Source organism: Hyperolius riggenbachi, chromosome 7, assembly GCF_040937935.1.
Source record: "Hyperolius riggenbachi isolate aHypRig1 chromosome 7, aHypRig1.pri, whole genome shotgun sequence".
NCBI lineage: Eukaryota > Metazoa > Chordata > Amphibia > Anura > Hyperoliidae > Hyperolius > Hyperolius riggenbachi.
Window position 1 is genome coordinate 296,461,245 of NC_090652.1, and position 16,612 is coordinate 296,477,856.

General features: G+C 46.6%; 1 protein-coding gene across 10 annotated transcripts in view; it reads right to left on the reverse strand.

Moving 5' to 3' along the window:
* The window catches only part of ASIC4 (acid sensing ion channel subunit family member 4), a 949,912-nt gene that overhangs the window by 7,460 nt on the left and 925,840 nt on the right, over window positions 1-16,612 (reverse strand). For all 10 annotated transcript variants that reach the window (XM_068246012.1, XM_068246014.1, XM_068246013.1 and 7 more), the window contains 3 exons: window positions 11,009-11,100; window positions 9,965-10,044; window positions 1,604-1,708 (listed from right to left, as the gene is read on the reverse strand). In XM_068246012.1, the coding sequence (XP_068102113.1) occupies window positions 1,604-1,708; window positions 9,965-10,044; window positions 11,009-11,100 (277 nt within the window). The remainder of the gene's footprint in view (window positions 1-1,603; window positions 1,709-9,964; window positions 10,045-11,008; window positions 11,101-16,612) is intronic.

Below are 16,612 nucleotides of genomic sequence, written 5' to 3' on the forward strand. Positions count from 1 at the left end.
GGCTCTCCCCTCAGCGCTTTCCCTCCTGCATTAATAGTTGGCATCAGCGGCGGGCAGGAACACAAGCATACATCCATGTGTTCCAACGCGGAGGTCCGATCTCTAAGTGCCACACGCTACTTCCTGATAAACAGGAAGTAGCGTCAGACGCTTAGAGAGAGGAACGGCGCGTGGAACGCATGGAGGTATGCCTGTGATCCTGCCCGCCGCTGATGCCAACTATTAATGCAGGAGGGAAAGCGCTGAGGGGAGTGCCCGAGGGTGAGGGGGAGTGGCCCCCCTCCCTGCCAATGTAGGTGACCAATGCTCTCCCTTCATGCTGCAAACCCTCCTGACCCCCAAAACGGCCCTGGTCGGGGCCCCTGCAAGGCCTGCAGCCCCTATTGTTACGCCACTGGCTACACACTATTGTTAATTCTTATGGGGATGAGTGGCAACCTGGCCATGCCCCCTCCAGTTTGGTCACACTTCTATTTCTGCGTAGGAGGGGTCCAGCTCAGCAGTGCTGGTTGTGTGCCTGCACTGCTCATCACACATTTCAGGTATTTTATACTTCTTAAAGGGAACCCAAGGGCAACCTCAGCTCAAAAATCAAATACTTACCTAAGAAGAGGGAAGCCTCTGGATCCTCCAAAAGGCTTCTCATGCCTTCACCGCTACCCAGGACCCTCCTGCACATCGTGCTCCTCTTCATGCACGAGAGCGGCCTCCACGCTCTTGCAAGTAAAGTCAGGTAGGAAGTTTGTATGGGAGGAAGTGGGTTAGGGTTAGACTTCAGTTAGGAAGTTTGTATGGAGGGGCGTTAGGGTTAGGCGTCAGGTAGAAAATTTGTGCGGGGGGAGGGGTTAGGTGTCAGAAAGTTTGTGTGGGGGGAGGGGTTAGGCGTCAGGTCTGAAGTTTGTGCGGGGGGGGGGGGGGGGGGTAGGGTTAGGTGTCAGGTAGGAAGTCTATGCGGGGGGGAGGGGTTAGGGTTAGGTGTCAGGTATAAAGTTTGTGGGGAGGGGTTAGGCGTCAGGTAGGAAGTTTGTGCGGGGTGTGGGGTTAGGCATCAGATAGGAAGTTTATGCGGGGGGTAGGCATAAGGTAGGAAGTTTGTGCAGGGGGAGGGGTTAGGGTTAGGCGTCAGGTAGGAAGTTTGTGTGTGGGGAGAGTTTAGGGTTAGGAGTCAGGCAAGTAATTTGTGGGTTGGGGGGAGTTTAGGGTTAGGTGTCAGGGGGGAGGGTTCTGTGTAAGAGTAGGCTTATGTTTAGCCATCGTTCTATATATATAGTACCGATATTTTACACTTTAAAATATTGGTATTAAATAACAATATTTTACTATCAGGATTACTGGGAGCCTAATGCTGGGGACACACGTTTCGTTTTCCGGTACAATCAATACGTTCGATGGATAAATTCCGTCATGTCCGATATTCCTTCTCGATTGTGTTACCGCTCAATTTCTCGTAGAAGTGAATGGAAAAACGAGCGGAAGATAATAGAATCGAGCGGAGAAACAAGTGGTAAATCGATTGAGGAGAGAATCGTGCAGAAAAAACGTATTGTGTGTTCCCATCATAAGTTTCCATGCGCCTTTTTTGATAAGCGCCGCAGAGCCTCACCTGGTCGTTCATATCATCCATAACAAGCGTTGAGATGTTCTCAGTGGGCTTCCTGGTGGGAGATGGTTTCCGCTTGCAGAGCTGGTTCACTTTATTGCGGATCAGCTGAAGACAGAACAATGAGAGAGAGAAATGAATTATTTCTGCTTTATGAGTGTGAAGAATTCATTACAGGTCTGATTTACGTGATATGACAATCTGGAAGCAGAACAAAAACCATCATTTGATTTTTATCACTGACAAGAACGGTAAAGTAGAACTTCAGGCAAATAACGCCAGTAGTTTACCTGTGTGCAATAGTCCCAATAATCCTATAGTTACGCTGATCAGAGAATATACTGACCCCTGGAGTTTCCCGCCAGACACATTAGAGAAACTAGCTTGACTTGATGCCCACAAGCGGAGTCCTGCTTACATGCACTTTAGGCTCTCCCAAATTTGGCTGCTGGGGCTTGGCTAAGCCACCTGCTTGAGCTGTGGGGTATGTGGTAGTGAATTGGGTGCCATTATGCTGTCAAGAATGGCATTTTTACCAGGAAGGGGGTTGTCATCAAAAGGGGATGTCAAGGTTAAACCTCAGGAAGGAAAGGGAAGAATAGGGTTAGGCAACCAGGGGATCGAACTCCAAAACCACCGACTGAAACAGCATGGCCCATATGCAATTAACTTTTTCTCCAGAGTTTTCACCTAGGTGATGTTTTCAAACCTGTCAATAAAATGCCTTTTAAACTACCAGCAAGCAAGAACATACTCAAAATAATTTTGATAGTACTTTTTCACCAACTTTATGGTACTTTTTCAATTGCAAAGTGTTGTTTAAAAAGTTGAAGTTTTCAAGAAGTTGAAAATTATCTCCTAAGAGAAAACATGTGGGCCCAAAACATTACAGAATACTAAAATGCGATCCTGTAGCCCAAACTACTGAAGCCAAATCCAAACACATGCCTGCCCAGCCACCCCATAATAAGTGTGGATTGCAGAGAAAAATGGAGATTCTATTTATTTACTATGGACACCACTTTAAGTTTCTACATCATACAACTCCTTATGTGAGCTTCAGGAGTGTAATTAATCTCGAAACAACCACGTCATGCCAACTGGAGTGAACACAGTGGCTCCGCTAGAACCACCTAACGTCGACTGGCGTTAAGTCCTGGGGGCATGTTTTGCAGGCGATCGTGCGTGCCAATGCACGTGCATCTCCACTTGAATGACAGAGCTCCGCCTTCAGCCTCCCAGACGGTTAGATGGCGAAACCACCGTCTATTTACACTGTACAGCGCTGCGATCTACGGCAGCGCTGTACTGGGGACAGCCGTGTGACACGGTTGTCCCCCTGGGAGGCAGAGAAGCAATCCGCTGTCATAGGCTGAAGCCTATGACAGCCAATCAATGTCATTGGCTGGCTCGGGGAGGGAGGACAGGTAAAAAAATAAAATAAAATAAATAGTGAAATTTATTTAAAAAATAAACATTTATAAAAAAATAAACATTCCAGGAGCGATCAGAGCCCACCAACAGAAATCTCTGTTGGTGGGCAAAAATGAGGGAGGGGGGGGGGGAACACTTGTGTGCTGAGTTGTACGGCCCTGCAACGAGCCCTTAAAGCTCCAGTGGCCTAAATTGTAAAACATAGCCTGGTCACTAGGGGGGTGTAAGCCAACGGTCTTCAAGTGGTTAACTTAGGTGGCTGGTAGTAATGCTTAAGGAGAGTTGGAAGATGTTGAGAGTCATGGCGATGTACAGAAGACATTAATATAGATTTTTGGAATGTCCCTAATGAGTGCTCTACATGAAGGGGGGCTTGGGTCGGCCCACAGTAAATATAAGAACAGGACCTAACTTGCACATCAACCAGATCTTACAGCCCCATTTTCAGGCATAAAGCCTTTGTCCAGCATAACTTTTTATCAAACTAATGCCTCCCTCACTAACCGTTTATCCACATAACTGTCATGGACTACAAAATCTGCTAGATACCTTGACTAAAGCAAACCGGAAATGAAATTTAAAAGTCAAAATAAACACACACACACGTCATACTTACCTCCTGCCTAGTCTACTCATCAATCTCTTTCTCCTCTCCTGCGTCCCGTTTGTCCACTGTGATCAATGGAATTCTCCATCCTCCTCTTTGAAATAGCCATTACTTTATAACAGCTTCCTGGTCACCACACAGTTAAATTGATATATTGCCTATGTAAGCCATAAGGAAACATGGACATTACCTTGCTCCTCAGTTGTGCTTTCAGTTATAACTGACAGCAACTGATATATTTCAGTTCTGACAAAATCTTGTCAGAACTGGAAGGCTTCGTTGTAAGAAAAAAATGGTGAGCTCCTGAGAGGAACTGACGGTGAGGTAAGTATGTAATATTCATTTGCAGGTACCGGTACATCTTGTGGTTATTTTCAACAATTTTACTTGACTCGGGTTCCCTTAAAGAAAGAAAGAGGAGCAGTCATGTGACTGTCACAGGTCCTTCTCATCCCTCAGTTGCAAGAAGGCTCTCATATGAAAACTACCAGAGCCTGCTATCCAATCTCTCTCTCTTCCATTGCCCCCCCCCCCCCCCACTCCAATCCATATACTCCCGTTGGAGAGTTGTATGAGATGTAGCCCCCCAGTCCCCAATTCCTATATCCTGGCTGGGCATGGAAGGGGGATGCAGCTTGGTCAGGCCGATTACTTTAATAAAAACTTAAGCTGGACAGGGGCTTGAAAGTTCTTGGCTTCTTCACGAGTCCCTATCATTTATCAGATTGGCCTTCCCGAATTATTGTAAAGCTGTTATATTTCTGACTGTGATGCATTGACCTTCCGATGGCTCTGGCTGCCATCCACACAAGTGACGCATGAAATAATGGCCGGCCATCTTTGTGCCATCGCAATGTAATTAATATCGATTGCACAAGCTTTGGATATGGTTTTAATTGACTTTAAAAACAAAGAGTACCAGTTTTATACTATTGCTGCCTTGTTCCCAATACAGATTAGAGCACCATAATGCTGAAGTAGATTAATACTCTTCTGATTAAGGTTGCCTCTTGTTCTTATGCCAAGTGTTGATTTTCACTGCCGTACACCTGCAGTCTGCTGCCAGACATCCATTGCTATCGGAAAACAATATTATTAGCCAGAAGCTCCCAGAGAGGCTGTTCTGTCTCGCCTGGAGCTCTGTGCTGACAACCGATACCCTATATTGCTAAAGAGTACCTGTAGCCAAGGGGGCAGCCCATAAGACCACAGGGAGTCCCAGAGCTGTAAGGAGGCCCTAACTATTACTTCACTTCCTCAGATAAAGGAGTCCATCCTTCAGATCAGGTGTTTTTGTGGTTACACTTGTTATGGGTGTGAAGATTACAATGTTAGCACTTGTTTTATGACTCTTGCGTGATGGGCCTCCAGACTGTGAGGGTCAACAGGGGTAGGTAATGAAAGGGTGTGGACAGTGGTGTAGCTAGAGATCATAGTGCCCCATAGCCAGAGGAGGACTGGCCAGGGGGGAAAGGGGGAGATTTCCCCCCAGGCTGCCTCTCATTTAATGATTTAGGGCTGGTACAATGCCTGCAGCATTCAGGTTTTTGTATAAGGCAATGTGAAACATTAGGCTGGCTAAGAGAAATAAAGGTGCAATTATGGAGCAATTAGAGGATGGGTAAGCTGGTAAATGTACACAGCAAGATGCAGAGCAGAGGCTTGCCTGCAGGGTCCATAGAAAAAAAAACCTCTGTCTGCTTTCACACCATTATAGCTCCCAACTGTCCCTCTTCTGAAGGAACAGTACCTCTATGGACATAAGTGTGTGTGTGTGTATGTGTGTGTGTGTGTGTGTGTGTGTGTGTGTGGGGGGGGGGGGGGGGGGGGTTAGAGTCTTGGGGAATTAAGGTGGCCATAAATCTGTTGTCTCGGCGATCAACCAACTGTTTTGATAATTACTATCGGATTGGGTGAAAATCGATGCCGCCACAAGCATGTCCAATTGACGATTTGACTGATTTTGGGCAGAAATTGGTTGAATCTGAGATGCTGGGAAATCTCAGGCCGATGTGGTTGATTTGGTGGATAATATCAACACATAAGCATGCACACCATACAAAGAGCTCAATAGTCACAATAGTAATACTAATATTGGGTGCTGTGATAAAAAGACAATCAATAGGATATTATAAAAACACGCACACCATGTTCAAAATGCAAAAAGGGAATTGTATTAGAAAATTTAGACTGACAATATACAATCAAAAACATGTGATAGGATACAATGAAACATATATACAAATACACATAAGAATCCAGCAATCCTTATAGGAGCAGCATGTAAACATTAGTATATATGCAATCAATGCACACAAATGGACAAAGAGTAAATAGCAGACTGCTGCAGCTACTAACAGAAAGATGCTGGTTAATGCTGACATCAAAGTCAGTGTAAATCGGAAAGTGTCCTTTGTCAATGGGAGAGGCAGAAGAGCAACTAAAGAGAGGCGGCAAAGCAGCGATGACCGCCTCTCTTCAGTTGCTCTTCTGCCTCTCCCATTGACAAAGGACACTTTCTGAAACGCTTTGTCTGGGTAGGCCCGGTTCACATTAGCGGTGGCTATCCGGAATAGCCGTGCCGGAGCCGCACCGCATGCTGGCCGGACGAAACGGACGCACGGCATAGCAATGTAAGTCTATGCCAGGGTTCACATGTGTCCGTTTCGTCCGGACCGGAGCCGGACCGGATCCGGACTCCGGTGTCCGTTCCAACATGCGCTATTTTTTGGTCCGGCTCCTCCGGCAGCCGTATCCGGGGCGGAGCCGGACTGCACCATCCGGCCAATGGAAACCAATGAGAACCGGAGAGCGCACAACACACTGGCAAAAAATCCGGATGTTCTACCCCACTTCCCATGAGGATTGTTGCGGCGATATTGTATCGGGGACACATGGGCAACCATTTTGGAGTGGAGCAGCACGAGCTGGAGATGTTGGCAGCATGTTGGAGGTGGAGGTGAGTGCTAAACAGCGGAGGGCCTGATTCCACAGGTCCCCCTTCTGCTGACCTCCCAGACCCCAACATTTTTTTTTGTTTTTATACAGGTTGTTATCTCTTTTAGAATCCGGATCCGGACCGCAACCGTGTTCATACCGCACGGAAACCGTATGCAACCGGACCGGATCCGGACAGGAACCGTACGGTTCAGGTCCGATCCGGCTCCGGTGCGGTCCGGACATCCGGTGCGGTTTTTGCAACACCGCAAGTGTGAACCGGGCCTAATGCAGCGGTGTTTGTACCTCATTTTTACTCTGATTGTATGGTATCAGATTGTTGGCTATTTACACTGACTTTGATGTCAGCATTAACCAGCATCTCTCTGTTAGTAGCTGCAGCAGTCTGCTATCTACTCTTTGTCCATTTGTGTGCATTGATTGCACGTATACTAATGTTTACATGCTGCTCCTACAAGAATTGCTGGATTCTTATGTGTATTTGTATATATGTTTCATTGTATCCTATCACATGTTTTTGATTGTATATTGTCAGTCTAAACTTTCTTATACAATTCCCTTTTTGCATTTTGAACATGGTGTGCATGTTTTTATAATATCCTGTTGATTTGGTGGATAATCACGAACGACGGACACAACGGAAACCCCTCGCTGTCATCCCTCCAAATTTATTATGTGACTGTGCAGTTATACTTTACCTGTCATACTGCCCTAGAAGTGTCCTTGCTGTATTTCCACATGGGCGCCCCACGTGACTACCAGCATTTAGCACGTGGGGTGCGTGTCTGACGTCATTTGGGCTGGGGCTGCCATAGAAATGGGCCTCTAGTTTGTGTTTTGCCCGCAGGCTGAAAGGTCCCAGTTCTCCCCTGCCCATAGCACAACTTTGATGGGGCCCTCAGATGTAGGCACTCTTAAGCAATGCCATCTGCCCCTACCCTATGAATAACAGATAATAGGGCAATTAACATTCTCTTGCAATTAACCACTGCACATAGCTCATGGGCACTGAGACAAAGTCAGAGGGTGGAGAAACACAAGAAAGTTAATGGTAAATACTGTATATACTCGCATATAAGCCGACCCACGTATAAGCCGAAGTACCCACTTTGCCCTCGGAAACCAGGAAAAGTGATTGACTCGCGTATAAGCCTCTGCCCAGTTTAGCCCCCTCCACAGTAGCCAAATGTGCCCCCAGTACAAGTCAGCCTCCCCCATAGCCAGATATACCCCAAGGTCCAAGGACGATACAGCTGTGTCTCTCTGCGGAAACCAGGAAAAAGTGATTGACTCGCGTATAAGCCCCTGCTCAGTATAGCCCCCTCCACAGTAGCCAGATGTGCCCCAGTACAAGTCAGCTCCACCTCCCCATAGCCAGATGTACCCCAAGGATGATACAGCTGTGTCTCAAGATGCCATTGGATGGCGTCATAGATATGAGACGCAGTGATTGCCACACAGGAAGAATCCCCGATCATTGAACAGCTGACAATGTTGCTTGCACGCTACGCTCCACAAGCCAGGGGACACAGGTAGTCTTGAGCAGCGCACTCTGCACACCATGTTACAGGGGATGGGCGGCACAGATACAGCAGGGAGTCAGCTGACAAGAGCAGGATCACTAGTGCAAGATCCTTACACTCTGCCAGTAACAAAACTTGCTCCACCATTTGTTCTGCTCCACTGACTCACATATACGCCAAGGGTGTAAATTTTAAGCAAAATTTAGTGCTGAAAAATAAAGCTTATATGCGAGTATATAATATATATTAAGTACTCACTGAACCCCCTATGCTCCAGGGCCTCATAGCAGCTGCTATGGCTGTTATGTTTATTGCTATGCCCCTGGGTGTGGACATTGGGGTGCCCCATCAAAATAATGCTGAGGGGGCCCGTGATTTATAGTTACGCCCAGCATTACATTGTTGCTATGGTGAGCCTGGTTTCGGCCAGAGATGGGCTTCCGACTAATTCCGAGTAGCAAGCTACTCGGAATTGAAATGCTAATGAATAATCAACTGAGACCATTGGTGATGGGGAGTTAACTTTCCCAGAAGTCTGCACGATAGTCTGCGCTCCATTACGCATCATAGGAGAACAGTGAGCCGCATTCCACGCCTCACTGTCGTGCTTCCTCCTTCAAGCCGGAAGCATGATAGTAAGGCGTGGAATGTGGCTCACTGTTCTCCTATGATGTGTAATGGTGTGCAGACTATCGCGCAGACTTCTGGGAAAGTTAACTCCCCATCCCCTGCGGTCTCAGGTGATTAATCAGTGATTCATTAGCATTTCAATTCCGAGTAGCTTGCTACTTGGAATTAGTCAGAAGCCCATCACTGGTTTCGCCTCCCGGCAGTGAGCCCATGTGCTGAAACCACCTGCTTTGCTCTGGATCCCTTACACCCTTACCAATCTTCTCTATGTCCCCTCGTTCCACTGCCATGCCCCAGCCTCGACTTTAATGTCAAGGAAGCCTTTGTGTCTCCTCAGAAGTACTCAGGTGTCCAGGTATGTCCGAAGACAAGCGGCTCCATACTGCACACATGTGACCGTGGATTCGCGCGTCTGTAGTATGGAGCCTTTTATCTTCAGGAGTACTCATAGCCAGATTATACGGAAGCTGCCCTTTGTATGTAATCCATTTTGGAAACTAACATCCCTTTCTTCAATTGCACAAATTTGCAACCTAGTTGTTTTTAATGCTGCTAGTTTTCCAGCTTGATGGGAGTGTCATGAGTGCAGAGGGTCAATGATTGTTTATATGTAAATGTGACCACTCCCCACATCACCTGTTACTCCATTTAAAAGGACCCTGAGCACAACAAAAAAATTAAATTTGGACTTACCTGGGTCTTCCTCTAGCCCCCCCCCCCCCCCCCGTAGCCCGTGAGGGCCCCTGGTGTCCTCCTGGTCCCTTCCATGGTACTGGTCCTGGCTCCGTCTTAGAGAACCGTGCATGCGCAGGACTCTCACGTCTGGCCGGCGTAATGACACGCAGCGTGTGGCGGGGGCGCGCAGGGGCGACTTAAGCCAAAGTCTCCGGATTACCTGAGCAGAGACCAGGACCATGGTAGGGACCAGGAGAACGCCAGGGGACCTCTCAGGCTATGGGGGGCTCAGGATCCCTTTAAAATCATGGCCCCTTAGCAGGATGAGCATAGCCCCTCCTTTTTTGTTCCCACTATTGCCCTTAACATACATAGCAATTTTGGTTACTATAGCATGTATGGGGACTTTACTATTAACCGCTCAATTCAGTGGTATTGACTTCAATGTGAATTACAGACCATGATTACGGTTACGAATAAAACTGCAAATTAAGATTATGCGAAATTCATTTTGATCACTAGTCACAAATAACTCACCTCATACAAGTAATCCATTATCTCCAGGACAGTGAGGATACTGGCCCCTATGAAGAGCCCCATCTGTCCTCCGATGTCTCCTAACAGAGGAGCAAAAAGGATTATTAGAATCAAGCCCAGAATAGAACATTTTTTATTTGTATAGCATTTTAGTCTTTTTGATTTTTGTTAGTCCCTCACACACTCTCTGGTTCACCATGAGCTTGCTGAGTAGTCTGTAACTCTGGGTGTTTCAAGTCCTACTCCATAGAGCCACAATAATACATGTCATGCACTGATGAGGATCAACCAATCTGAAACAGTCTGTATGCATGCTGGATTATTGTGGCTCTGTACAACTACCAAGCTGACACATCATTGCATTACAGTGGTTCTGTAGGTGTGGTTAGCTATAAGGGACAACAAAGGATGGTTTGCATATTTGTTTTGTATAAACTCTACAAATTTAACTAGCGTCCTCCATGCGTAGTGATATTCTGGACCAATTCTTTATGAAATGCACTCTTTCATTCCAATCTCCTCCCAGGAACATCCAGACTTCTTAGATAGAACTCAAAAAGCAGTGATGCTCTCATGAGCAACAACAAGTGCTTAAGCACTCAAATTCATGATTTAAATGAGCTTTAATTAGCTCAGGTGTGCGGCAGGAAGTGTAGGGGTTATTTACGCATAAGTGTGCGTCCTATTGGATGCGTTGCAAAGCTCACCACCACGCACTTCCTTCTTCTAGCCGCATCCAATAGGACGCGTGCAAGCTAGTTGGAGCACATGGAGGACAACGGACTTATGGGTAAATAACCCCTTCACTCCCTGCCGCACACCTGAGCTAATTAAAGCTCATTTAAATCACGAATTTGATTGCTTAAGCACTCATTATTACTCATGAGAGCAACACTGCTCAAAAGAATGGAATCTGACTGGAATCTGGCTGGCAGAAGTAACACCTTCTCTGTTCTTTGTTCCCGTGTTTCATAAATAGGCAGCGATGCTGTCACATCAAATACTAAGGCATCCCTTGGCCTGTTTTTAGGGCGTCCCACTCACCGAGCAGGCTGGCCAGGTCATAGGCCTTCTTCTGTTCTATCGTCTCATAATTCAGAGCTTCGAAGAAGATATCCAGCACCAGGAAGTTGTCTCTGCCAAGGAAAGGAGGAGAAAGTATTTTATTATTCCTGCAACACAAAAGCCCTGTTATAGCTGAGTTCAGTGGCGTAGCAATAGAGAATGTGATCGCATCGGGCCCTTGGACCAGAGGGGCCCATTAGGGTCCCTCCATCTATATTATTAGCTTTTCATTGGTGCTATGCTGCTAATGAAAACCTCTATATGTGCATTGAAAAGTAGTAATCCTTAACTAACTATTTCCTTACTTTTATTACACCTTTGTGACACTGAAACTGTTATAGGTAGATTTTGGAGCTCTATATCAATAGAGTGCTTGGGGCCCCATGTAAAACTTGCACTGGGGCCCCAAGCTCCTAAGTTACGGCACTGGCTGAGTTTTATACTCAGAGACTACAAAACATGCAATTGCTGATCTAGCTCTAAACTATGCTGATTGCCGGGATGGTGTCCCTCTACCATTCCTGGGTCTGGTTTATGATACCAGTCTTAATTTCACCTATTGGCTAGAAACCCCCGCCCCCTGTCTGAAATCGGGCCATGGCAATTTATTTTATTTCTTAGCCATGGGCACAAAGGATACTGGGGGGTTGATGTCATGACTCCACCCCCATGTCCTGCTCCCAGCCCACACTCACTGTGAAAAGAGATGTGATCTGATCCAGACAGGCAGGCAGGCAGACATCTGGGATAACAATTAAAGCATACTGTCTGTATTTTTCTTATCTTTATAATCACTCAGTACACCTTTGCTCTGCTTCTCACTTCTTCCCCCAAGTGCTGTACCAAAACAAGCCTGGCTCTTATAATGTCATCGATCTAGCCCATAATCCGTACAGAGCATGTGCAGGATTTCACAGGCACATTTGCATGACGAGGAGGGCACAAGACTGGAGAGGAGGGCACATTGCTGAGGGTGTACTTGCAATGCATCAGCATGAGGAGAAAGATGGAGATGCTACTACAGATATAAATGTGTGTCTCTTCTAGATACTACGATGTACCAGATGCAAACTTTGTACGTTCATCTAACTGTATACAGTGCATAGACTACATATATTTATTGTCATTCAACATTTGACCAGAGATAGCCGTTAAACGTGGTTGTTTTAGGGTACATAAAGTATTAGTCACCTTTAGAGCAAAAAACTATCCATAACTCCCAACTGTCCCTTTATTTGTCATAGGAAGAGTCGCCCTTTGGGAAACAAATGCCTCGTCTTCATTTGTCCCTCTTTCAAGAATTATGTACAAATCTATGTAAATATATGTAATTGTCTACTGAAATGTGATAAATTGACTCGTTACTTTTAGTTCAGAGAATGGCCCAGAGGCTTCCCATGTCCTCTGTGTGACCTCACCGCTGCTGACTAGGACACTCTTCTTGTTCCCATCCCAGCTCCTGTCCATGTCTGATCACAGCCATACTGAGTGTGGGACTGTATGATCCATGCCTGCACAGTAGCACCAAGCCATTTGAGCACAGAGGAAAAAGCTGTGCATGAGCGGTTTCATGTTACTGCACTGGCACGGACTATACTTGCGCAGGCACGGTACGACCCCGCTTGTACAGGGACTTGATCATGCCCATGAGAACATATCTGACAAGCCCTTGGCAGGAACCGTCAGAGGCAACCTGGACAATTGCCCCAGGGCCCCCGAGTACTGTAATATACCCTCTTGACATACATATTAAAAAGTTCAGTCCTAAGGTAACTATTTATGGGGGTTTTTTTTGTAATGTAATTTTTCTTTTCATGCAAAACTTTTATGTGGGTAACTATGGGAGAGTGTGGGCGGGAAGGAGTTAATTTTTAAGATTAAGTAGGTATTTTTATTAAAAAAAATGTATGGCCACAAGATGTCCTCAGTGATTTTTTTTTTCTAAGCATCCATGTGCGCTTATAGGAAGTAAAGCGTGGACCTGTAACTTTTTTACACAATGACGCGGCTTCTCATTGAAGCCGGCAATCATTGCAACGAGGACTTAGATCAATGAAGAGGAACCATGTTCCCCTTCATTGATCTCCAGGCTAACTGGTGGCGGCGAGTACGTGCACGGCAGCGTATGCACGTGCAAGGACAGCGGGGGTCGTGGCGGGGATGCATAATCTACGCCCCGGGCGCTGAGGTGATGTCTGCCAGGGCGTAGATATACTGTTGCGGTGCACAGAAGTAGTTAATTTTGCCCTGCGACCCCAATGGCACTAGAACCGGTCCTGTAAACCAAAATGGGAAACCTAAAATAATATTTCCCTTGATCTTTGTGAGGAACTAAACTAGGATAATTAAATTAGGATAATTATTTACAGGGCCGGCCTTAGGTTTCACAGCGCCCTGAGCGTAACCAGATTTTGGTGCCCCCCCCCCCCCCCATATACTCAGATCCCCTTTAGGGCTTGTTCACACTGGAGGCGCTTTTGGACTTTTTAAGCGCTGGCGATTTTTTTAAAATCACCCTAAAATCGCTTGTGCAATGATTCTCTGTGAGACAGTTCGTTACAATCTGCTCAGAGAAACGCTGCATGGACCATTTTGTGAGGTGATTCTGCCTCAATGGAAGGTATAGGAAAACCGCAAAACGCTCACAAAATCGCTTTGTGCGGCGATTGTGTTTTTAACAATAAATACATTGTATTTATTCTTTTCTGGATCAAAGAGAAATCGCCGGGAAGGGGGAAAAAAGCGTAAAAAAAACCCCAACGCAAACGCAATTGTAATCACAAGTTGTAATTTGATCTCACAGATGAGATAATCTCATTTGAAAGCACAGGATATTACCATTATTACTGCTTCCATGAAAGCAGGAAGTACACAGACAGGATGCAGGATTTGTTTATCAGCTGTAATCAAGAAATGTTTTTCTGTAAAGCTGGTTATGCTTTTAGAGCAGAGGAAGTTCTGAGTTCAGGTCCGCTTTTAGGCAGATCTGAAGGCAAAAGCTAGAGAGTGGAGCAGGAAGGAGGAGAGAGAGCAAGAAAAGAAAGAGAGGGTGGAAAGGTGAAAGAGAGGAATAAAGAAGAGAGTGCAAGAAAAGGAAGGGAAGGAGAGAAAGAGAGGGAGATTGTGGCAGGATGGAAAGGAGATGGTAGGCAAATAGAGATGGGAGGAAAGCAGAGAATGTAGAGGGAAGAGTGACTGTGTGGCAGAAAGGCAGAATAAAGAGTGAGGGAGGGGGGGGGGGGGGAAGAGAGGAGAAAGTAAACCATGAGATGAAAGAAGAGAGACACACAGAGCTATGGAAAGGAGAGGACAGGGAAATGGGAAAGAGAAGGGAGGACAAAAAGAGAGAGAGGATTGGGAGAGAGAGGATTGTGGTGGGGAGGCAGGTGAGAGAGGTTTAGCAGCAGCAACATGAATTTAGTTTTAGTCAGCTGTACTGTGGAGGCACTGCAGGGGCGGCAGGGTCATGTCACACACTGCAGGCAGACAGCCTGCACTAGGGAAAAAAACAAGAGTAAGAAGGGAGAGTCACATCACATGGGGTGTCCGTGGGACAAGGAGAATCTAGCTGGCTGCAACTCTGGCAAATCAACTTATCTAAATAGGCATCAGGACTCCTGCTGTCACCACGTATGGGCAGTCATCATCATTATCCGTGACAGGCTACAGATAGTATGGCTGCAGCAGTCACTGGACATGATGACATCTGATGCTCTCTGCAGTGTCTGGAGATGACACACTCTGCAGCAGGTCCCGATGCCTATATAGATAAGAACACTCACCATCACCAAGCTGTAAACTCACCTTCTAGCAGCCTGGCCTGGGAGGTCGCAGAATGCTGCTACTTTCAAAAGCAGCCGGGAAGAAAGGGGGCGTGGTGCGTCCAATGAGTGTTAGTGTTGTCCGGATCATGAACGATTCGGATCTTTGATCCGAATCTATTTTATGAGTCGATCATCCGAATCATCAAAATGAACGATTCGGATCGCAAAAGGGGCGGGGCCAGGGGCGACACGCCCCCTCTCAGCGGGCAGCGGGGTCCTGGAAGCAGGGATCGCTCTGTTGTATGGGAGGCAGCCTTGCAGGGAGACAGGTAGCTGAGAGAGAGGGGACATGGGTGCCACTGCCAGATATGTGTAGAGCACACATACTGGCTATAATCTGCTGCTCATTATAGGCTGTCTGTTCCGTAGTGCTGCACAGTGAACACATTGGAAGCTTTTGGCTCAGCACAGCTCAGTAACTTTGCAGACAGTGTGATTGAAAGGCAATATAATCCTCCTGCACTCGGCACTAAACAGCTGCACTTTACTTCTGGGAATGCTTTCTTTCACTGTGCGACCTTTTCTTTCAAAGTGTACAGATGAACATATAGGTGAAATATATGTAAAGCATATGACTTCAGCATGTGGGTATTGTGTGCAAACATTTCTGCTCTCTGCTCGTCCCTCCTCCCTTCTCTGTCCACTCCCTGCCCTCTGTCCATCTTCTCCCCTTCTGTGTGTCCACCCCCCTCCCCTTCTCCTGTCCACAGACCTGTCCTGCTGTTCATTTCACCCCCGAATGCTTCCGGTAGTAAAATGATCCGAGATTCGGATCAAAGATCCGGATCTCTTCAATGATCCGATTCGAATCATCCGGATCATTGAAAAGATCCGAACTTCCCATCTCTAATGAGTGTCAGCAATTTGTCTTCCTGGTCTTCGCCCCCATCACCCTCAGCGGCACCAGGGGGTGGAGCTACCATGCAGGAAGAACAAAGCCGGAGCTCGGAGGCTGCAGCCAGCTCCATAACATATGCAGCCAGGGCGGCAGGAGCGCCCCCCTGGAAGCCGGCGCCCTGAGCGATCGCTCCGGTCGCTCAGGTCAAAGGCCGGCCCTGATTATTTATTTCTTATAATATTAAATATTATATCCTCAAATATAAGTCAACCTTATATATAAGTCAACTCCAATATTTGACCCTGTTAAAGCGGAACTGAAGTACTTAAAAAAACAAAGTTTTTCACTTACCTGGGGCTTCTGCCAGCCCCGTGCAGCCTTCCTGTCCCACGCCGGTCCTCCACGATCCTCCGTTCTCCCGACGCCAGCTAGTTTCGTTACTGCTCACGCAGCAACTGCACTTGTGTGCCCCGAACCACATGTATCTTTCTTTGCGTTCCAGCCCGCAATAGCATCCTGTGCTAATAGCTGGTATTGCAGGACGCTATTGCGGGCTGAAACGCAAAGAAAGATACGCAGGGATCGGGGTGCGCAGGCGCAGTTGCCATCAACTTACAAGTCGATGGTAACGAAACCAGATTTTTTAAGTTCTTCAGTTCCGCTTTAAGCTTGAATTCTATATTGACTCAAGTATAAGTCTACTCAGCAAAGTTTATGGCTGCACTTGGGGATCAGGAAAGGTTAATGACTATACTGCATAAAGTTTCATAGCCATTAACCCCTCCTGGCCCTTAAGAGAGGGATATGGATGTTTCCTTTTAAACAATACCAGTTGCCTGGTAGTCCTGCTGATCTCATTGACCAAAGTAGTGGCTGAATCACACACCTGAAACAAGCATGCAGCTTATCCAGTCTGACTTC